General features: G+C 63.8%; 7 protein-coding genes across 7 annotated transcripts; 3 read left to right on the top strand and 4 right to left on the bottom strand.

Moving 5' to 3' along the window:
• Positions 1 to 132: 132 nt before the first annotated feature.
• On the bottom strand, positions 133 to 641 carry EMIHUDRAFT_459934 (hypothetical protein). Its single transcript, XM_005761299.1, has one exon. The coding sequence runs from the start codon at positions 613 to 615 to the stop codon at positions 151 to 153; it is 465 nt and encodes a 154-aa protein (XP_005761356.1). The 5' UTR covers positions 616 to 641; the 3' UTR covers positions 133 to 150.
• Positions 642 to 1403: 762 nt separating this feature from the next.
• On the bottom strand, positions 1404 to 5744 carry EMIHUDRAFT_248878 (hypothetical protein; the record flags this gene model as incomplete). Its single annotated transcript, XM_005761298.1, has 7 exons — positions 1404 to 1625; positions 1782 to 1970; positions 2131 to 2337; positions 2414 to 2863; positions 4864 to 5133; positions 5458 to 5609; positions 5684 to 5744. The coding sequence occupies 7 exons, from the start codon at positions 5742 to 5744 to the stop codon at positions 1404 to 1406; spliced, it is 1551 nt and encodes a 516-aa protein (XP_005761355.1).
• Positions 5745 to 5965: 221 nt separating this feature from the next.
• On the top strand, positions 5966 to 8423 carry EMIHUDRAFT_459933 (hypothetical protein; the record flags this gene model as incomplete). The annotated part of the gene is made up of 4 exons (XM_005761297.1): positions 5966 to 6558; positions 7052 to 7295; positions 7911 to 8048; positions 8154 to 8423. The coding sequence occupies 4 exons, from the start codon at positions 5966 to 5968 to the stop codon at positions 8421 to 8423; spliced, it is 1245 nt and encodes a 414-aa protein (XP_005761354.1).
• A 680-nt stretch (positions 8424 to 9103) lies between these two features.
• EMIHUDRAFT_248876 (hypothetical protein) lies at positions 9104 to 10767 on the bottom strand (the record flags this gene model as incomplete). The annotated part of the gene is made up of 5 exons (XM_005761296.1): positions 9104 to 9217; positions 9363 to 9446; positions 9781 to 9950; positions 10078 to 10437; positions 10614 to 10767. 5 exons carry the CDS (start codon positions 10765 to 10767, stop codon positions 9104 to 9106), a joined length of 882 nt encoding a protein of 293 aa, XP_005761353.1.
• A 1018-nt stretch (positions 10768 to 11785) lies between these two features.
• Positions 11786 to 13515, top strand: EMIHUDRAFT_248875 (hypothetical protein; the record flags this gene model as incomplete). The annotated part of the gene is made up of 4 exons (XM_005761295.1): positions 11786 to 12090; positions 12159 to 12303; positions 12499 to 12661; positions 13070 to 13515. The coding sequence occupies 4 exons, from the start codon at positions 11786 to 11788 to the stop codon at positions 13513 to 13515; spliced, it is 1059 nt and encodes a 352-aa protein (XP_005761352.1).
• A 53-nt stretch (positions 13516 to 13568) lies between these two features.
• Positions 13569 to 15753, top strand: EMIHUDRAFT_459932 (hypothetical protein; the record flags this gene model as incomplete). Its single annotated transcript, XM_005761294.1, has 8 exons — positions 13569 to 13784; positions 13856 to 13908; positions 14055 to 14163; positions 14513 to 14731; positions 14830 to 14873; positions 14943 to 15250; positions 15313 to 15479; positions 15544 to 15753. 8 exons carry the CDS (start codon positions 13569 to 13571, stop codon positions 15619 to 15621), a joined length of 1194 nt encoding a protein of 397 aa, XP_005761351.1. The 3' UTR covers positions 15622 to 15753.
• Positions 15754 to 18756: 3003 nt separating this feature from the next.
• On the bottom strand, positions 18757 to 19488 carry EMIHUDRAFT_459931 (hypothetical protein; the record flags this gene model as incomplete). Its single annotated transcript, XM_005761293.1, has 2 exons — positions 18757 to 19105; positions 19220 to 19488. Coding segments are annotated over 2 exons (454 nt in total), but the record flags the coding sequence as incomplete, so codon positions are not given.
• Positions 19489 to 20651: the final 1163 nt, after the last annotated feature.

The following is a 20651-nucleotide window of genomic DNA, read 5'->3' as shown; positions in this document are numbered from 1 at the left end:
GCACGAATGTACGGTGCGCCGCGGCCGAAGAAGGCCGCTCGGGAGGAGCGCCGTAAGCGCGCCGTATGCACAGTGAGCTGGGCGCCTGAGGAAGGTGCGAGAAGGTCAGGAAGGCTCTGACTGCTGCGCGCGACGCCGACTGCGGCGCCGTCAGCACGGGCACGACCGGCAGCCAGAGGGGGATGTGAAGGGTGCGTCGACAACGGCGGCGGCGGAGTGCTGCCATGGCTCCCGCAGCGTAAAGTCCACGATGTCGAGCGTCGACACGTTGACCAGAGACTGCACCACCAGCCGGATGAGGCCGAGCAGCGCGAGGTAGCAAAATAGAGCCCAGCCCGCCCGCCGGAGCCACGGCCCGAGCGAGCGCCGCGACACGCCGGCGAGGCCGCGCGGCGACAGATAGTGGAACTCGCCCTCATCCTTTGCGAACTGCTCGCTGCCCAGGTTCTCGTCGATGTCGCCGCTGTCGGACAGCCGCAGCTCCTGCTGGCTGTGCTCAAACTCGGTGGTCTGACGGATGATGGCGAGGCGCTCGAGGCCGACCCCGGAGCCGGAGAGGCTCATACGGCCGCTACCGAGGCTGGAGCGACGGCGGCCAATAACCGGCTCTATCATTGGCTTCCTTATCGAAGGGCTGCGCGCTTCAGCTGGCGCCAAGCAAGGGATTAACAGCGCGCCAAACCAGCACAATCCTGCACAGACGACCAAGGGATAGGGTGGGCGACGGCTAGCACCACACTCCTATCCTTAAAATCCCTGTGTGGTGGCGGCGTGCCGTGGTCCTCCCATCCCTAGGTAGGTAGGTAGGTAGAAAGGTGAAGAACAGCCAGGCTCGGACTGGACACCAACGCGGTCTCTCTTCGGTATGGGTGGACGCGAGACAGATGATGACGACACGCACGAGCGACACACAGACACAAACAAGCTCACAAGACACACAGCCAGCGTGGCTGCCACACACACACCCTGGAGTTGGCGTACACATAACTCAGGGCCACATTCTTCCTGTCGCCCCCCCCAGCACTCCAAGGTGCCAAGAGAAACAAACAAGGGCACAACATCCCTCCCTTGGGTTGTCTGTTTTCTTTCTTTCTTTCTTTCAAAATCCTGCAAAGGTGGGGACGTGTCTGTCCCCTCGACCCAGCCCTAGCTTGGGATAACGAATTTTCCCCCTTACTAGGCAACACACCTTCATTCCTTCTTCCCGTGAAATCCCTGTGTGGTGGCGCTGGCGGCGTGCCGAGTCGCGACTCGCGAGTGCCGTCCTCCCAGATGCCTCCTTTGGCGTGGTTTGTCTAATTTCTTTTCTTTCTTTCTTACACTAGGCACGGGACTGGCGCGCACTGGCACTAATATAGTCCCACGTTAACACAGGTACACCACTCTTTTTGAAGAAACGAGAACTAAGTCCTCTGCAGCATCGGCCGCTGAGCCTCGCGTGCCGACTCCAGCTCCATCTCGTCCTGTATGCTCCCCTGCATGCTCACCTCCCTGACCAGCGCTCGACTAGCCTCTGGGTCGCGCTCCGTCGGCCGAGCGGCCATCGAGTACGAGTAGACGGCGTAGCAGACCACACAGACGCCGCACCAGAGGGTGAGCGACGGCCGCAGGTTGAAGAAGATGGCCTACGTTGCGGGTACACCACCAGTGAGCGTAGTGCGGATACAGCACCAAGGGTGGTGAATACGGTGCGAGAGGCAGCGGAGTGCGTGTCTTCTCGAGTGCGAAGTTGCAGAGGGGCGTGTGATCTGGGGAGGAGGCGCCGAGATGATGCAGAGGACGACGGCGGTGCAGTCGGTGGCGATGCACTTGAGGACCGCGTCCGCGTACTTGTACACGAGGTTGATCGCGATGCCGATGAGCGTGTTGCATGCGACGACCGCCACCGCGAGCGGGCTGTCGTACCCGTCGAAGAAGCCCAGCCCGGCTTGCGCGCTGCTCGGGTTGGACACGAGGAAGAAGGCGGTCACCTGCGGGGAGAGGAGGCCGAGGTGCAGCCGGGTGTGGCCGAGGCTGCAGTGGCAGGGAGACGGCGAGCGCGTCGAGCGAGGCCCCGTTGGCCCCGCGTACATCGCTCATCTCTCCCGGCTGTATCTCGGCCGTATCTCGGCTGTGTCTCGGCCATCTCACGTTGAGCGCAGCTCCGCTCGCGTACAGCACTGAGTTCTGCACGTTGAGTGCGATCCTGTAGTGCTTGACGATGTACTCGTTCCGGACTGTGCAGACTGCGGTGATGCCCACGCTGAAGGCCATCAGCCCGTACACGCGCAGTGGGTAGCGGCCATGGCCGCGGCAGGGGTCGTGCTGCACGATGATGATGCCAATCATCTGCAGCACCTGTGGTGCATTCAACAACGGAGCTTGGTGGTGGGGCGGCCACCGGGGCGCTGGCCCACCGCCGTCTCTGCTGCACCATGGCGCGAATCTGCTCGCCGCTGAAGCGCCTGCCGACGCAGAGCATCTGGATGGCGGCGACGATGAGCGCGTTGGCCGCCTTGAAGAGGAATATCGTGCCGGGGTCCATCTGGATGGCGACGTAGAAGGCGAGCTGGTTGTTGAGCGCGTAGAGCGAGGCGAGCGAGAAGATGTGGAGGCACGCGCTCAAACTAAGCTGGCCGCTCGCCGCCGCCCAAGCGCTGCTCCCATTCTCGCGGTGCGGATCGGCGACGTGGAGGGCGACAGTGATGGCGAGCTTCGATGTCTCGGCGATGGCGATGGCCGACATTGTCGAGAAGTGGAAGCCCCCTCCGTGCGCCTGAGCAACGCGGTAGAGAACCCCAACTGTGATCTGCACCGCCATCAGCCCGAGCACTGCGGAGACCTTGGTCTGCCATGCCGAGTCCGGCATGAGACTATCGTTCTCCTTGAACGATATCGGTGTCGAAACACCGCTCTGACAGCGCTCACAGCTACAACGTCCGGCGCCAAGCGACCCCCAAAAGAATTTTACCCCACGTTGCGAAGCCTCCTGAACGATGCCATCGGCAGAGAGGACGCGCGCGCGAGGCAATGGAGCGCGGCGAACGCCAGCATCGAGGGGAACGAGAGCGTGATGGAGCGAAACGACATAAAATCAAGCAGTTACAACAGACAGGTCCAGGACCAACAAGACAAGTCTTGGACGGGCAGTCTTGGACGGGCACTGTGGGTGTGGAAGTGTGAACGTCTGCGCTGTGGGGGAGTTATGCCCCCGGGAACAGCCCCTCCTGGCCAGAGCACGGGGGTGCGAGGGACACAACACAGTGAAAAGGGGGACTAACTACAGCCCCTAGAGCGCAACTGACGTGATCATGCAAAGGTGTCGAGCTGCTTGATCAGCTCGACAAAGACGGCGCGAGAGGCAGCCTTGGTGAGGATGTCGGCGAGCATCACAGCGCCGGGGAGGTGCTCGACAGAGACGACCTCGCGTGCGACAAGGTCACGGAGGAACTCGGCGGCGCGCAGGATGTGCTTGGTCTTCTTGAATGCGACGGGGTCGAAGGCCATGCCGACGGCGGACTTGGAGTCGCACTTGATGACGCTGGGGGCGTCGATGATGAAACCGAGGTCGATCAGTAGCTCGCGGATGAAGATAACTTCCTTGGCGGCGAGCATGGCGCCGAAGAACTCGGCCTCGGCGCTCGAAAGCGTGACGGAGCGCTGCATCTTGGAGAACCAATGAAACAGGCACCCGTAGTAGAAGAACATCCCGCCGGAGCACGAAAACTTGGTCGCCCAGCTAGAGTCGACAAAGCTCTCGAGGCCACGGACGGGATCAGGGCGCATGACAAGAGCGCGGTCAGCGGTGTCGCGCAAGTAGACGAGGACACGAATCGCAGCCTTAAAGTGCGACGGGCCGGGGTTGGTCATGAACCGAGCGAGCTGCGAGGCGGAGTAGGCGATGTCGACGCGCGTCATATTCGCAAGCCAAAGGAGCCCGCCGACGATGGCCATGTACGCATCGCGAAACTTGGACATCTCGTCGTACTCGACGGAGCCGAGAACGGGCTGATCGGCGGGAGAGAGCTCGAGGCCTTCCTCAATCGGCGAGTCGAAGTGGCGCGAGCGCGAGCGATCAAAGTACGACTCGAACTTCGCGACGAGGTCGGCGGTGTAGAGGCCCTGAGACAAGGTCAGAGAACGAGCAGCGCGGTCGCGAGTGATCGCGGTGTTGAGGATCCATTCGAGCTCGCCCTTGTCCTCGGTAGGGAAGCGTCGCGAGATGTCGGCAACAAAGCGCGCACGTAAGTTGGGGCAGTTGTCGGCGAGGAGAATGTCGTCGACATAGACGAGAGCCCACAGGACGGTGCCGTCCTTCTCGTAGGTGTAGAGGCAGACATCGATGGTCGAGCGCACAAAGCCCCACGACACGAGGAAGGAAGAGAGGAGCTGAGCCCATTCACGACCAGCCTGCTTGAGCCCGTAGAGGCTGCGGCGTAGCTTGCATACGAGCTCTCCGCCGCGGTTGTTGACGCCGGGCGGGGCGCGCATGTAGAGATCCTCATCGAGGGCGGCCTGAAGGTACGCCTGGCGAATGTCGAGGGAGCTGAGGTTGTAGTCACGCGCGGCAGCAATGGCGAGAACGAGCCGGATGGTGAGAGCCTTGACAACAGTGGCGAAGACGCGGTCAAAGTCAACACCATGCTTCTGCGTGTTTCCGTCGGCGACGAGGCGTGCCTTGAACTTGTCGATGGACCCGTCGGCCTTCCGCTTGATGGCAAAAACGAAGTGGCAATGCATCACGTTGGCGCTGGTAGGCACGGAGGCAAGAGGAACGAGGTCCCACGTCTTGAGAGCGACGAGGCCGGCGAGCTCCTTGGCAATCGCCTCGCGCCACTGCTCGGCCTGTGGGCTCGACATCGCTTGCCGGTAGCTCTTCGGAACTCGGAGGGCGCCTTGATCGGACGTCAGCGTGACAGAGTAGGCGCCGCCAGCGCTGCGAGCGGCGGTGACGAGGGCAGTGTCGTTGGACGAGTCGTAGCCGAAGAAGGCGGCGTCGACGGCGCCAAGCGAGTTGTCGACTGCGAGGAAGTCGTCGGCACGGCACTCGCCGTGAACGGCGTTGGCGACAAGAGCGGCGGCCATGTTGGCTGAGAGGCGCGGAACTGGGGCGATGAAGGCAACGAGGAAGGCGCAGGCGAGCTGACCAAGGTGCTGAGCACGAATGCGAGCTGAGCGGCGAGGTGGAGTGAGGCTACGCATCCTGACGGGTTCGGTAGCGCGAGGTGGGAGGCGCGTGACTTCGACGGGGACCTCGACGGTGGCCCCTCCTGAGCGAGTCGCGGCAGGAGTGGCGGGAGAAGGCGCGGGAGGCGTCGAGGGCGGCGCAGGAGCGGGAGCAGGCGCGTCATCGCCGCGAGCGTTAGCGGTGGTTTCGCGAACGGAGCGCTCAGCTCTGCCTTGTGGTTGCGGCTGCTGCTGCGCCGGACCAGCAGCAGGTTCGGGAGCGTCAGGCCGGTCGGGCGGCGGGGCGGAAACTGACTCTGGAACGCCGCTGTCAGGGGGAAGCGCCTCATCACTGGGGAACCACGCGTAGCGATGCCCTTTGAGGCCAGGAAACTGGTCCTCCCAGACGCGCAGCTTGGCGACGACCTGGATCACCTTGGTCGAAAAGAGGTAGACGACACAGGCTGTGAAGACACTTGTGCGTCTTGGGGCCGGGGTTGTGTTTTTGTGTCTTGGGGCCGGGGTTGTGTTTTTGTACCCTTTCTCGACTGTCTGAGCTTGTGCGTCTTGGGGCCGGGGTTGTGTTTTTGTGTGAACATGCGTGTCGCGCACTCGTTCATGACCGGTCTCAATGTCCCACCCCCTTGCGCGCGGGCCTTCTAGGCCCGCGGGTAGTCTCCCCCCATCCCCAGGGCCTCCAGGACTCGCACCTCAACCTCTCACAGACCAGCGCACAGCGCCAGAGGACGTATTTTGTTCTCATAACAAGGCTGTGAAGACAGTACCGCCCCAAAGGCTTTCGTGCAGCTTTCAGTGATATATGTCGTTGCTCGCCGCCCCGACGCGTCAGGCGCTCCTCTCGTTACTGCCCGCGCTAACGCCTACCAATCGTCAATCCGCGGCCATCGCTTGCACCAGGCCAGAGCCCTCGACCATCGCTAGCGCCGATGCCAGCTGCAGCAGACCCGAGCTGCTGACCTCGTACGGCCAGTTGGTGGGATCGCTGGTCGACGAGGTCGCGCTCGCCACTGCGGGAGACACGGTCGAACTTGGCCTGTACCTGCTGGAGGGCGGCGACTCTAGCGCGCGCGTGCTCGATGCGCTGGAAACGGCCGGCGGGCGCGGCGTGCATGTCAGCTTCGTGCTTGACGTGTCATACGTGTCCGAGATCTCGCGGCTGATCGAGAGGACAGACACACTCATCCCTCGGGTTGCGGAGCTGGCGCGCCGCCACGACTGGTGCGACGTGACCTATCGGTCCAAGCCCGATCACGCAAAGTATGCGCTCTTCGCGCGGCGCGCCGGCGAGGCCGCCATCCTCGGGGGCATCAACCTCGGCGATCGGTTTGACGACTGGGAGGACTTTGCTGTGCGGCTGCCGCCGCCGCAAGCAGAGCGGCTCCGCCTCTCTCTGTGGGGTGGCCCGGAGCGGAAATCACCCACCGCCGCCGCCAGCGACCTTGGCGCTCGCCGCGCCGCCGCCTACGCCGGCCCCGTCGTCGCCGCCGCCACCCTCGCCGCCCTCGCCGCCACCACTGCCTTTGCCGCCACCGCCGCCTTCGCCGCCACCGCCGCCTTCGCCACCACCGCACTCACGACGACTGGCGGCGCTGCCATTTCCGCCAGCTCGCTGGCGCTGGCGGGCGGGCGGGCCGCGGGCAGCACGACGGCGCTCGGAGGTCCCTTCTCGCTGCTGTACGAGCTTCGCGTCCTCGTGCGCTCTCTCGTCTTCGATCGCAGGCGACGTCGCTTTCGAGAAGCTCCCACCGCCACACACCCGCGCGCCAGATGGCTGCTAGAGCCTCGCCGAGCATCGGCCAGGCACTGGCCGGACGTCCTCTGCCGAGCCCCTCCCGCCACCGTCCCTTGGCTCCCTGCCGCTCAGCAGCCCGACACCTGCCCGCAGCCTGCTGGGCGACCTCCTCTCGCCACTCCGCTCCTCGTGGCCGGACGGCGCAGAAGACGTCCTCGTCGGAGGCGAGTGCGATGTCGACGCCGGCGCATCGGGAGGAGGAGGCGGCGCGTGCGACGGCCGCTACTTGCCACGCGCGTCGCTGTCGCTCGCTCCGCCGGCCGTCGAGTTTGTGTGCAACCGGCGCGAGCAGGGCCGGCGCGAGATTAGCGGAGAGACGAGAGGAGCCGTCGCGTTGGTCGGCGCTGGAGCCCTCCACGGCCACACCTCGCCCACTCCCCAGCCACCCTCCATCTCGCCCACACCTCGCCCACACCTCGCACCTCACCCACACCTCGCCCACACCTCGCCCACACCTCGCCCACACCTCGCCCACACCTCGCACCTCGCCCACACCTCGCCGCCCGCACCTCACCCACACCTCGCCCACACCTCGCCCACACCTCGCACCTCACCCACACCTCGCCCACACCTCGCCCACACCTCGCACCTCGCCCACACCTCGCCGCCCGCACCTCACCCGCCCCTCGGCTGCCCTCGCAGGCACGAGATCGAGCCAACCTTCCGCGCGCTCTTCGGCGACACCCGCTTCGGCCGCTACCGCGTCGCGATGGCGTACCTCGGCCACCGGTGGGGCGTCGAGCTGCTCGAGTTTGCGCGGCGTCCTAGATGCGGATCACACGCCTCTCTTCAAACTCGCCCTCGAGAAGACACGCACTCCGCTGCCTTGCATCGTATTCACCACCCTGGGCGCTGTATCAGCAGCGCCATGCGACGAATACGCTGCACAACGGCTTCGCACCCGGACTTGTTTGTGTTGTTTTTGACTTTGGTGTACTCGCAACACGCGTAGGCGCTGCGGCGCGGCGCGGTCGTCGAGCTGTTGCTGCCTGAGTGCGCGAACGTCTACGCGCACGAAAACCGGAAGGCGGCGCAGGCGCTTCTCGACGGAGGCTGGCCCACGCTGCGGCTTTTCCTCTCGCCAGTGATGGTGCATGCAAAGGCGACTCTCGCGTTGCGCGGCGACGGCGCGGGCGGCGACGGCGCGGGCGGCGACGGCGCGGGCGGGTACGGTGGCAGCAGCAGTTCCACGCAGGGCGACCTCGCGTTCCTCGGCTCGGCGAACCTCGTGCGCGGCTCGATGAACTTGCCGGTCCACCAGGGGTTGCTGCCGTACGATGAGCTCAACGTGCTCGTGGCCGACGCCGAGTTCTGCGCGACGCTCGACTCTGCGCTCGACAAGCTCTTTGCGCGCGCACGGCCGATCGCGCCGGGTCACGACTTGCTCGCGGAGCCGGGGTGGAGCGACCCGAAGGGCCGCGCCTACTCGGACGCAAGAGCGCAATGGGAGGAGCTATGGCAGTGACGAGCCAAATAAATAAAAATAAAATAAAACCGTCAAACTCTGGGAGACGAGAACAGATGGGATTAGTGACGAGAGCCACAAGGCTGCGCCTGCGGCGTGCGGGTGCCCGCTGTTTTACGTTTAGCTTGAACCGTTCTTTCTGAGAAGCCTTGTGCACCCCGCGCTGGTGGATGCTTTCACGTTGCAGACTTGCGTCCGCGACGCCGGCCGGACGGTCTCGTCGGCTCGCGGGGAGGGGTAGCCACGTATATAGGGTATTATAGCACGAGATACGAGCCGCAGAGCACGGATGGCGCGCAGCACAGACGGCCGTTATTCCTGGACGCGTATCTAACCGCCCCTGGGCTCTTTGATAGGGCAATCTCATAAACACCCCTTATTTGACACACGACTGAAGGCCGACCCCTATGTGACTCCTATAACATCGCTGGGTGGGCCAACCTCCTTCCCCGTGAGGCCAACATGTAAGCGATGAGGGCGCTGGTGCTGCAAACGTAGATGGCAGTGCGGGTCAGAGTCGTATGCGCCGCCGCGTCAAGACTTGCTCCAATCAGCCTCTGAAGCAAAGACGAAAGAGCCTTCTTCTCGGAGTATTTGGTCGGCTCAAAGCGCAGGCTGGTGGCGAATAGAGACTGCGTCGGGTCCAACAAGGCGTCGAGCACCCACCAAGCGACCAGCCTCTACGACGGTTCAGCGGCTGCAGGCGTCATGCGACGCGCGGCGCAACCGATGATGCGCAAGTATCGGTTGCGCACTGACGAGGCGGAGCGGTCGCAATCCATCTTGATGGCGATCTGGGCAGGTGCAAGGAGAGGCAGGTGATAGGAGGATAGTTGGCTAACGTAGAAGGCAGGGGTTAAGGTTGAGCAGTCATCTCTCTATGTGCTGGACTCTCAGGCGGGCCCACGCCTGCCGCCAATTTGGCCCGATCCGATGGACCTGCTGCAGCACAAACTGGTCCTCCTCCGCGGTCCAGGGCAGCGGAAAGTTCGCATCGCGCCGCAGGGTCGGGTAGGGTGCCGCCTGACGCCGGGTGCGGCAACGGTCCGAGAGAGGCGGCGAGGGCGCAAAACGTGAGAGAGCGGGCTGTGGGGCAAGCGAGCGCAGCCAGAACAGAGACTGCAGGGTGTGTGCCACGCCTGCTGCCGGATCGAGCCGCCGCGTCGCTGCCGGAGCTTGGCCCACCGGTTTCGGATTGAGTCAATGCTGCGGTAAGTGGGCAGCGCCTGCCGCCAGACAGGGCCCGTACGAGGTGTGCGGCAAGCAGCTTGGGACGGGGGGTGCGCAATGAATCATACAAGCCCAGGGAGTGTCAGCGAGTGTCTCGGAAGGTTGACACAAGTGTCGCTTTAGTCACCTTTTGGACGGCGGGCCACTTGCGTGGCGGGAGCGGCTCCTGGCTGAGCACTCTGACCAGGATGGCGTCCTCCTCTGGCGACCACATCCTCCGGCCCGAGGAGAGCCGCTCGCCGATCACGCTCTCGTCGTTCTCGTCGAATTCATCGCTCACCATATCCCCGTCAAGGCCTAGGTGACGCCGCGAACGGTTGTGCTAGATGAGGCCAGTGCTGCGCTCAGCTTGATTGCGAGGAGAGGGTATCTCAAACCGATCTCGGTGGTGTGCCAAATGCGTCTCAATCGTGTCTCAGCGCACTCGAATCGAGCGAGGAGGAGGAGGAGACCGAGAGGGGGGAGACGGGGAGGCTCGCGTCGGTGTGATGCAGCACAGGCGAGCCCGGCAGATTGGTGCAGCTGCGATCCAGCGCCCCCTTGAACCCTTCCGCGTGGAGCAGTGACGAGCTCGCCGGAGGGCAGTCGCGGAGGGCAGTGACCTCGCCAAGCGCGTCCGGCTCGGCCGGCGGTGCAGGTGAGGCCAAGGGTGATGGTGGCGCTGTGTCGTCACCGCTGGCCTCCTGCGGCTCGCTGCTGTGACTGTCGCGCCGCCCCACCTCCTCAAGCTTGCTGGCCACCTCCTTGCACGTCTCGGCGAATATGAACCGGAAGGCGTTGATGCCTGTGGCATGCAAGTGTAGTAGTGGCCGCGGGAGTGTCACCCGCTGTTCCGGATGCAGCATGGTGGGAACAGTGCGATTCGGAGTGTGTGCGAAGGGTATCCGAGGTGGCGCAGCGCGTTCAATTGTTGGGTGGCAGCGGGTGTCGGCTGGTGGCTGCCAGTGTCTGTTTGCATACCTTCCGAGACGTCAATGCCCTCGAGCACGTCTCGCAGCTCTGGGTTGATGAAGTCATCGACTACCTCGTCGTCATCGGTGCTCAGCACACGCGGCGCCATCGCATGGAACGTCGAGAAGAGCTGCGGTGGTCGCAGCGCGGAGTTGGCCGACATGCCTCACTGGTTGGCTTGCAGGACTGCCACCGCACTGACTCGTGCAACTCTTGCTGACTCGCTCCAAACTGAAACGAGTGACTCAACACAAGCGGAAGCGAGCGTCGATGTGGCGCGTGGAACTCTCCTATACAAATAATCCCCGAAATCCGGCTTTTCCTTGATTAGGCACATACGTGGGCCGATCTTACGACAATTCGCAGATTATTGCTCATTCATGCATTCATCAACCAACCAACGAACGAACGAGAAGGACAGGGCCCTTACCTGCATGAGCAAGCAGGATCTTGGAAGGACGATTGGGGACACAGGCCACAGGGGAACGGACGGGGGCGGGGAGCGCATCGCGACACGGAGGGGGGAGGGCGGGAGGATGCTGGGCAGGATTCACCCACACGACAGGTCCCAGGGATCCCTCTCTCGTATAGGACAGGGCACACCCGGTGTGGCACGGGGGCGGCGCGGGCCGGAGAACGAGTAGCGAGCGTCGCGCGGCCTTCCGGAATTCTGCATAGTTGTAGGTATGTTATAGTGTTGTGATGGAGAGGGAGTAATTCCACCCACTCTGTCCTTTGTTTGCACCTGATGCTACAGACAGAGGGTAGCGCGCTCTCCCCGCGGGACCGCTGCCACTGCTGCCAACCATGCCACTACTGTTGCGGCCTGTGCTTCTGTTTTGAAGCGCACCATGACCTAGACGGTGGCGGCTGCGTCCACAAGCACAACAGCCACGCTCCGGGAAATGGAACGCAGCTCCGCTTGCCCATTCCGAGCCGCGAGAGATTTGGCCGTGCCGGCAGTAGCCCCTGGCCTGGTAGTCGCTGCAGGTAAGCGCGCCGCCGGGGCGGGGGCCGTTGTGCCAGTCCGAGACATCCACGCAGGGCATATACAAAGGCCCGGGCAGGAAGTGCTGCCCGCCGGTGAAATCGCCGCGAGATTTTTCTTTCTTTTCGTCCACCGCCGAATAATTCTTTTGCGCCGAGGAAGGGGGGTATACCCGGGTAGTAGATTGAGTGCGATGGATGGCTCCGACCTCAGAGTCGCCCTCTGGCAGCAAAAGCCGCCTCCTCGCTCCTCCGACCCTGGCATCGACTGGGCGCTCAAAGCGCTCGATGAGGCGGCGGCCGCGGCGCAGGATCAGGGCGCCCGGCTTCTTATCCTCCCTGAGCTCTTCCTCGGAGGCTACCGCGCGCTAAGCGAGGCGGGCGAGGTGTGTGGCTTGCGCGAGGGCTCTCCATCCATCGATCGCGTTGCGTCGATCGCCCGCGCACACCACCTCGCCATTGTCCTCGGCTTCTTCGAGCGCTCGGCCAATGGGCGCGTGTTCCGAGATCGGAACAAGACGCGCGTGACTCGGTCTCTGCTGATAGGATCGCCACCTTTCGCTGCAGGCAGCTGTACAACTCGGCGCTGGCGGTGGACGAGGACGGGCGGCTCGCCGCGCTCTACCGCAAGACGCACCTGTTTGGGTCGGCGGAGAAGGCCGCGTTCTCGCCCGGGGAGCGGCTCGGTCCAATCTTCGACCTGGTTGGCGGAGTGCGCTGCGCCCTCCTCATCTGCTACGACATCGAATTCCCGGAGGCGGGGAACTAGCCGAGACCCAGCCGAGACAGCCGAGACTTAGCCAAGACACATCCGAGACCTAGCCGAGACCTAGCCGAGACCTAGCCGAGACACATCCGAGATCTACCAGAGTTCTCTGGCTGAGGAGATATGCAAATCGACTCGCAGGCTGTGCGCAGCCTCGCGCTGGCTGGCGCCTCGCTCATCATCACCCCCACGGCCAACTTCGAGCCCTACTCGTTCGTGAACCAGTCGATCGTGCGTGTGCGGGCCTTCGAGTCGCACGTGTCGCTCGTCTATGCAAACTGGGCGGGAGATTCGCAGCGCGTCCGTGCCTTGCAGCGAGGCGCAGCTCACACCGCCTGCCGTAAACAGGCGGGCCACACGTCGGAGGACGGCGTGCGCTTCAACGGGCAGAGCGTCGTCGCGTCGCCGCAGGGCGAGCTGCTCCTCTCCCTCGGCGAGGGATTGATAGAGGTGACCCGAGGTTGACCGAGACTGGCCGAGGTTAGGCGAGCTGCTCCTCTCCCTCGGCGAGGGATTGATAGAGGTGACCCGAGGTTGACCGAGACTGGCCGAGGTTAGGCGAGCTGCTCCTCTCCCTCGGCGAGGGATTGATAGAGGTGACCCGAGGTTGACCGAGACTGGCCGAGGTTAGGCGAGCTGCTCCTCTCCCTCGGGGAGAGCGAGGAGGGGCTCTTCTTCGCCTCCCTGCCTCCCTCCTGCCTCGCCGGCGCAGGCGCCGCCCTCGAGGGGCACGACGACTTTTACCTGCGGGACCGCCGCCCGGCCTTGTACGACCAGGCCGCTGTGAGGGCGGCCGCGCCGCACAAGTTCGAGGCGAGGCGGCCCCGCCCGCTCTCGACGGTCAAGTGCATCCACGGCTGCTGCGACGACGGCCAGCATGGCGCGGACGCGGGAGAGATGTTGGCGTACGGCCGGCTGTGGGCGCTGCACCAGCTCGCCCCCTTCGCCGACTCTGGCCTCCGCCTGGCCGGGGTGTTGGGTGCGGCGGGGCCGGTGGACGCCCGTCCGCTCTGCAGCCTGGACTGGGCAGTGAGGCTGCCGCTCTCGTTGCTGCTGCTCGTTCGCCCGTCCGCGTCGGCGCTGCTGGCGGCGCACGTGTCCAACTTGCTGCTGTGGGCGGTGTGGATGCCGATGGCGTGCTCGGCGCAGGGCAGCTAGGCGTGGAGAGGACCTGCGCACAGCACGCGGCGTGCGAGTAGGCGTGGGACCACATGTGCTGGGCGGCGCTGCTCGAGGCGAGCCTCGTCGTCTGCGCGACGGCGAGCGGCGCCGCCAACCTCCCTCAGTACGGCCGCCGCCTCTCCGGCGCCACAGTCTTCCGGTACTGCTCGACGGTGCTGTGCGCGCAGCACGCGGTCCTCTACGTGGTCGCTGCCTTTTGGAAGCTGACCACGTCCTTCCTCGACCACCGCACGAGCTGTGCGACGGTCCTATCCGCCGCGAGGGTGTCCACCGCTGCTGCTGGCCCGAGAGGGGCGAGGGGAGGGGCTGTGAGCAGGTGCTCTTCGCTGAGCTCGCGACCGTGCTGCCGGACGCCGCGCTCGAGGCGCTGTTGCCGCCGGGCGGGCCGGCGGCGGAGCTGCTGCTCCGCGCGGCTCCCGCCCTCACCGTCGCCCTCGAGCTCGCGATCGGGCGGCTGCTCTTCCTCTGAAGGGCAGGCGGCAGGGGGGGCTGTGAGGTCCACCAGCTGTGAGCAGGCCGCTGCTCGTGCTGTCTCCGCGCGCCGGCGTGGTGGCCGGCTTGCTCTTCCACACAAGCATCAACCTGCTCCCGCTCAACTACGCGGCAGGCTTCTCGCTCATGTGCGTCGCTCGCTACGGCCTCTTCCTCCCCGCCACGCCCGACGCCCTCGCCGAGGCTTTCGCTGCCGGCCCCGCCGCTGCTTACGCCGCCGTGGCGGCTGTCGCTGCGGCGGCGTGTGCGCAGCTGCACGGCGGCATCGACTCGCACTTTGTCGGCTGCGGGCTGCTCGCCGCCCTCTGCCTTCGCGCCATGGCCCTCCCCGCCCCGCTCGCGGAGGTTTGCGCGCAAGGCGGTAGGGTGGCGCTGGCGGTGGGCCTCGCGACACTGGCGCGACCGCTGACAGCTCGTGCGCCGCGGAGGTGTGAAAGAGCGGGAGTCGTTGACGGCGCCCGTGCGTAACGCCCGTGTGTAGGCGACGCTTTCCTGGGGCATTGGCGGCCCCGTGCTCGGGCTGCAGCAGATGAGCGGGCTGACCATGTACGCCAACCTCAAGCATTGGGGCGGGTCGAACCACCTCCTCCTCCCGACCAACCTGCTCGCGGAGACAGACTGGCTTCCGGAGGCGGCATCGCGCGCGAAGCTGCCCCTCCTCTCCGCCCTGCTGGCCATCTTCGGCCGGGCGCAGGGGCAGGTCGGCGCTGAGATCCGCGCGGAGATTGGCCGAGATAAGTCCTCGGCCTCTAAGAGTCAAGATATGTGGCGTCTCTTCACGGTGAGGGCTGTGAACAGGTGGTGCGGGTGGATGCGACCAACTCGAGCGTGCTGCGTGAATTGTCCGCCCCGAGGAGCGTGCGCTTGCAGCCGCGGGCGGCGCGTCCTCACGCGCGGAGCTCTGTGGACAGGTCGCCTGCCGACTCGACGCCGCTGCTGCCCGCGCACGCGGTCGCTTTGATGCGCGCCTCCGGCGCCTCCGGGCGTTACTACGGGCAGTACTGCGCGCGGATGTTTGTCGGTCGAGACAACGACTTGCCGAGCTCGGGTACGATTGGCAACGCGGTTGCCGGCGCTGGCCCGAAGAGCGCTGGCGCGGAGGAGGGTGAGGAGCTTCCGTACGCGCTCACTGCCTACGAGCTCCGCCGCCTCCTCGCCGCCGCCCGGGCGCACGGCGAGCCCTTCACTCTCACCTTCACGCCGTCCCTCCCGACTGCCGGTGCGAGGCGCGTTCCTGGGAGTGTGGTGGGTCCCCGCGGTGACAAGTCGAGGTGTGAACAGGGTCGCCCGCCGATTGGCGCGACTTTGTCGGCGATAGCGCCTCGCTAGTGGAGGATCCGAGCGCGGGCCGCGCCGAGTGCACGATCGCCGGCGCCGATTGCGCGTCACACAAGGCAGCGGCCGTGGTCGCGCTGATGTCCGCAGCGCCGCCTCGCTGGCTGAGCAAGGCGCGCGCTGGCCAGACCTCCGCCCCACCACCACGCTGTGAGTGGAGGGCTTGCCATGCCACAGGTGCTAATGGCGTACCCGGTGCCGCTCCTGCCGCCGTCGGAGGCCGATCCGGGCACTGAGGTCCATTGCAGCGCTTGAGGGGCGGGGGGAATAGGGTCCTCGGAAAATGTGCACACCCACAGTCAGCTCTCTGCTGCTAGATGCTAGCTGAAGCTCTCGTGCGCTTGTGTACGCGCTAACTTTCTCCTGACTCCACGCGTGTATATTTCGTGAGAAACTGCTTGGACGTTGGAGAGTCTCTCTGGGGTCCCCAACACACATATACTCTCTCTCTGGTTGAATCTCTCCTCCTGCACCATCTCTCGAATGCACCTCTCTCTCGTATGATCACCGTGTGTGTGTGTGTGTGTTGAGAGAGTAGACACCGCAAGCCGCAACACACTGATAGAGAGTTGAATGAAGTAGTCGACAAATGGGGGCCGCGTTGATCGGCGACGCGTCAGGCGTCACGCGATGTCACGGTGAATGCTCCGATGAACGGTCAAGTCACTGAGACACCATTCAGACAACCCACTAACTGTCCTCAGCCCATTCGCCGTAATTGTTTAACAGCGCGCTAGCCTTCGGCTCCCCAAAAGCCACGCAGTAGGCCTTTCCATATTTGAAGCACCCTTTGTGGCTCGCGCATTGGCCAATCTCGCCTGCGTTCGGTGGCCCGGCCGATTGGCAACTTGTGAGGGCGGCGCAGCCCCGCGCGCCAGCTAGATGCGCCTTTGCCTCGGTGGGTGCGGGCTGATACCGCTACGCTGCGGCGTAGCGCTACTACAGCCTCGCCTTTGGCATTCACGGTGCACGTATTGCACCCGTCATACCAGCTGAAGCATCCCGGAGGTGGCGTTTCCTCTTCCCTTGTCCCGCCTGTTGGACATGTACGGGAACGGGCGTGTGAGCTCTCGCACCGTTCATGAGCAAAGAAAGTGCTAGGCTGAGGGATGAGGGGTTGGGCGGCGACCTCGGGCTGTAAACGGGGCGCTAATTGTTCCCCAAAAGTCTGTTATCCAGCCACCAAAAAGGGCGTCGGCTGAAGGCAAAATTGCCCACCCTCCCGGGCCGAGCTCGCTGTCAGTGTGTGGGGAGTCGGCTCCATATTCGTATATTTTGCCCTGCTGCTTCTCATTGCACCCAAGTGATGTGCCAGACGAGCAAGCGTCGAGGAGGCGCGTCGCAATGCCACGGTGCGAGGAGGTTAAGGCAGCGGTGAGGAGCAGCGACACGGCTAGGAGTAGGAGGATGGCGAGCGAGCGAAGGGGGCGCTCTCGGGAACGGTCAGTCGAGATCATTGAGTCGCGCACGAGTCGCGACGCGAACCCACGTGCGTACGTCCCGCCCCCGAGCACCGTCCCATGAACGGAGAAAGAGTCAACTTTTTTCAGCACTGGTACGGGACCCCAGTCAGTCAGTGTTACACACGTCCTAGAAGAGAGAGTCGTGATTTCTTGTTGGTTTTCAAAACTCCTCCCTGAACGACCCAGCATGACGGACTAAGGCTGGGGAGCTTGAGCACTTGACTCTTGAGCACTGGATAGGGTCGATTCCGCATGGTACGGGACCCTCGATCGTCTCGCCCCCTCCCTCACTGGTATGCGGTTCATTGCACATTGGGGGGGTCATGGGCTGGTCATGGGTCATAACAAACACCGGTCACCGCGGTGGTACATACAGGATCGAGGTGCACGCCGCCGAGTCAGTGTGTCGACTCGTCGACTGTCGTCCCCCCTCTCTCCACATCAACTCACTTGGGAGACGTCGGCGGTGGTGGCGGTGTGCGATCGAGCCACGAAGGTCGAAGCAGGACAGCTAGCCCGTGTCTGAGCCCTGGTGTCGAGGTGTCGAGGCCCGGTGTCGAGGGTGTCGAGCTGCTGTCGAGGGATAGAGGTGTCGAGGCCTGTCGAGGCCTGTCGAGGCCTGTCGAGGCCTGTCGAGGCTGGGACCAAGCTTGTCCGTGTCGAGGGGTGTCGAGGGGTGTCGAGGGTGTCGAGGGTGTCGAGGGTGTCGAGGGTGTCGAGCAGGTGTCGAGTGTTGTCAAGGGGTTTTGCGTCTAAGGTGTCGAGGTGTCCAAGGTGGCAGGATGCAGTTGCAGCCCATCAACAAAACTTGGGCAGCAGTTGCAAAGCTGTTTCATCCCTTAGTTGCAGCCTCAGTTGCACCCTGTTGATGTAGCACAACCTGAGCACAACCAGTATACTCTCTGTGGACATTTGAGGACATCAAGTGCCGGGAGTCATTGCCACTGTGCACAAAGGTGCTGTGCAGGCGCAGCACCGCAGCAGCGTCGCCGCTGCAGCAGCGTCGCCCCTGCAGCGTCACCGGCGCACAAAGCGCAACTGACCACAGCGCTCATGGCACAAGGCTGGTGCCATGAGTCAGTGGACATTGCCACTGCACAAGGTGCTGTCCAGCAGCTAAGGGCTGCCAGTACCCCATCGCAGCAGCGTCGCCGCCGCTGCAGCGTCGCCGTTGCAGCCGAGCGTCGCCAGTGCACAAAGCGCAATGGACCACAGGCCTGCACTCATGGCACAAGCTCACTGGTGTGAGGATTCATTGCCACTGTACAAGGTGCTGTGCAGCACCTGAGGGCTACCTGAGTACTGCCATGTTTGCTGCATCAACAGGGGTGCAACTGAGCTGCAACTTGAGCTAGAACTTGAGAGGCTGCAACTCAGGGATGAAAGTACTGCCAGCCAAGTTTGATTGCTGCTGCAACCCTGATTTCTAACTCTGACTCCAATGGGTCTACATCTCTGCTGTGTTAGGATCATCAGAGGTGTCGAGCGGTGTCGAGCGGTGTCGAGCGGTGTCGAGCGGTGTCGAGCGGTGTCGAGGGGTGTCGAGGGGTGTCGAGGTGTCGAGTTTGGCACCTTGACACGGACGAGCTTGGTCCCAGCCTAGATGGTGTCGAGGGGTGTCGAGGGGCGGGGTGTCGAGTTGGTCGAGTTGGCATGGGGTGTCGAGGTGTCGAGTCAGTGTCGAGGTTTGGTGTCGAGGTGTCGAGGCCAGGGCTCAGGCCCGTGTAGCAAAGCTGTGACGCGGTATTGTGTGGGCGGACGGGTGTATTCAAGCCGTGGCCCGCGCGACGAGTCGCGCAGCACGCCAGCACGCGCGCAGGAGCCGGTCTCCGCGGCCTCGGGTGTGTAAATCCCGCACCCCGGGAAGATGCGCGGGGCTATGAGTGTGAGCTCTGGTGGTGGTGCGAGAAGTGAGATGGGCCTCCCCTTGTCTGGTTCTCGATTTATGGAGAAGAACGCGCAAGAATAGATTGCGCAGCGCGCACACGCCCCTGCACACATCTGCACACGCTGCTATGCCAGCAAGCCAGCGGAATGACGAATGTGCGGACGACCCTCTCTCGACATGCACCAGGCCAAGTGAGAGGCGATTCACGAGGGTGGCTCGCGATCACAAGCGTGCGCAGCAGACCCGCAGACCGGATGCGCCACAGAGGCAAGGCACGGGAATGTCAGCGCTCTACTTGCGTGGGCGATTGATTCCGTCCTTGGTGCCGAAGCGGCCCTGCTCGTAGCCCTGCTGCTGGTTGAAGGCCTCCTCGCCGGGCGAGAGCAGGCTGCGAGAGGCGGGGACACCACGTCAGAGCGGGCGCCGAGGTTGCGGCGGGAGAGGCGGTGGGAGAGGCGGCGGGAGAGGCGGCGGCGTGGCATAGTGCAGGGTGCAGCCGCACATCGGGACGAGTGCGGTTGCAACGACAGCAATCGCGCCGACCGGGAGCACCCACAGCGGCGCGTCCACCGCGCCGTACGCGCGCTCGCCGTCTGCCTGCACAATCTCGGCCACGAGAGAGGCGACCGAATGCACCGCCGATGCGTCGACAGGTGCAAGGGCGGTGGGCGCAGCGCAGCGCGAGGCGGCGGCCGCCGACACGCGCGCCGGAGAGACGATGAGCGCAGCGCAGCCCGAGAGTAGCGAGAGGAGCAGCAGCGACTTGTGCATTGGTTGCCGGGCAAGCAGCCAGGGTCGCTTTTTCTGCGAGCTTCTCGCCGAAAAAAGAAAGTCCTCGATTTCTAAAATCCCTGTGTGGTGGCGGCGTGCCGTCCTCCCATCCCTCCTTTGTCTGTTTTCTTTCTTTCTTTCTGTCGGGTCCTCCCATCCCTCCCTTGGCTTGTGTGTTTTCTTTCTTTCTTTGTCGGGTCCACTGGTAGGGGGCAGGAGAACCACTGATTAGCCTAAGCACGCTTTTCTCGCCAAGTACTATCTATATTCTTTTGCTTATATTCTCGCCAGACCATCTATATTCTCGAGAATATTCTCGAATATTGAGAATATTTTCCCCACGCGAGAGGTCAGCGGACGCCAAAAATCGCTCTAGAAACATACCCTGCGACCGCCTGGGTATCGTGCCGATTTCCTCAATTTTGCCTCAGATTTTGCCCCAGACCAGCTCTCAGACTCAGGGAAACTCGCGAGTTTCCAGAATGGAGCACCAAACACCCTCTGTTTTCATCCCTGGAAATTTCCGGAAACGCAAAGTGCTGGGGACCCTCTGTTTTCCTTTTTGTTTGCCGGAAAAGTATATGCAGGCCAACGCGAGCCAGCCCGAGGCCGGCCTCGACCGGCCGCGCAGCCGCCCGCCCGAGGAGAGAAGAAAAGTCGGCCAAGGTGAAAAAAGAAAATGAGTGCGAGATACTCGTTCTGTTGCCGTCCCAAGCTGTCACTCCCCTTTCTCCCGGCCGGGGTGGGGCGCGCGCGGGGGGCGGCGGGTGTGCGGGATGTCTGTGATGGGCCCGAGAGCGATATGCCATGTCCGCCTTGCGCTCGTTGCTCCTCCGTCTCTTTGTATCTTCCATACTGCGTTTATCAGAAGACTTGCGTTTGTTTCACAACATTGATGATGAGCTGAAAGAATTCTTAAAATACAAGCCTCTCTCACAGCACACTGGCACGACAAGGGCGCGGACTGGCGCGGACTGGCACACACACCGGCTCACTGAGCTGAAAGAAAAGTGAGCCACCGCCTGCCTCGGCTCGCCGGCAGGTCAGCGAAAATATGGAAAGCTCACGCATGCCGCCCGCGGGGCGGAAACGTAAGCGCGGGCGCGAGATCTCGGCCGGCGAGTCGGGCGCCGGCTGCTCGGCTCCGCTCGTCGACCCTGCCA

Source organism: Emiliania huxleyi (genome assembly GCF_000372725.1).
Source record: "Emiliania huxleyi CCMP1516 unplaced genomic scaffold EMIHUscaffold_713, whole genome shotgun sequence".
In the NCBI taxonomy this organism is placed as follows: Eukaryota; Haptophyta; order Isochrysidales; family Noelaerhabdaceae; genus Emiliania; species Emiliania huxleyi.
Note: the sequence above shows the minus strand (reverse complement) of the source record. Positions and strands in the feature narration are given on the sequence as shown.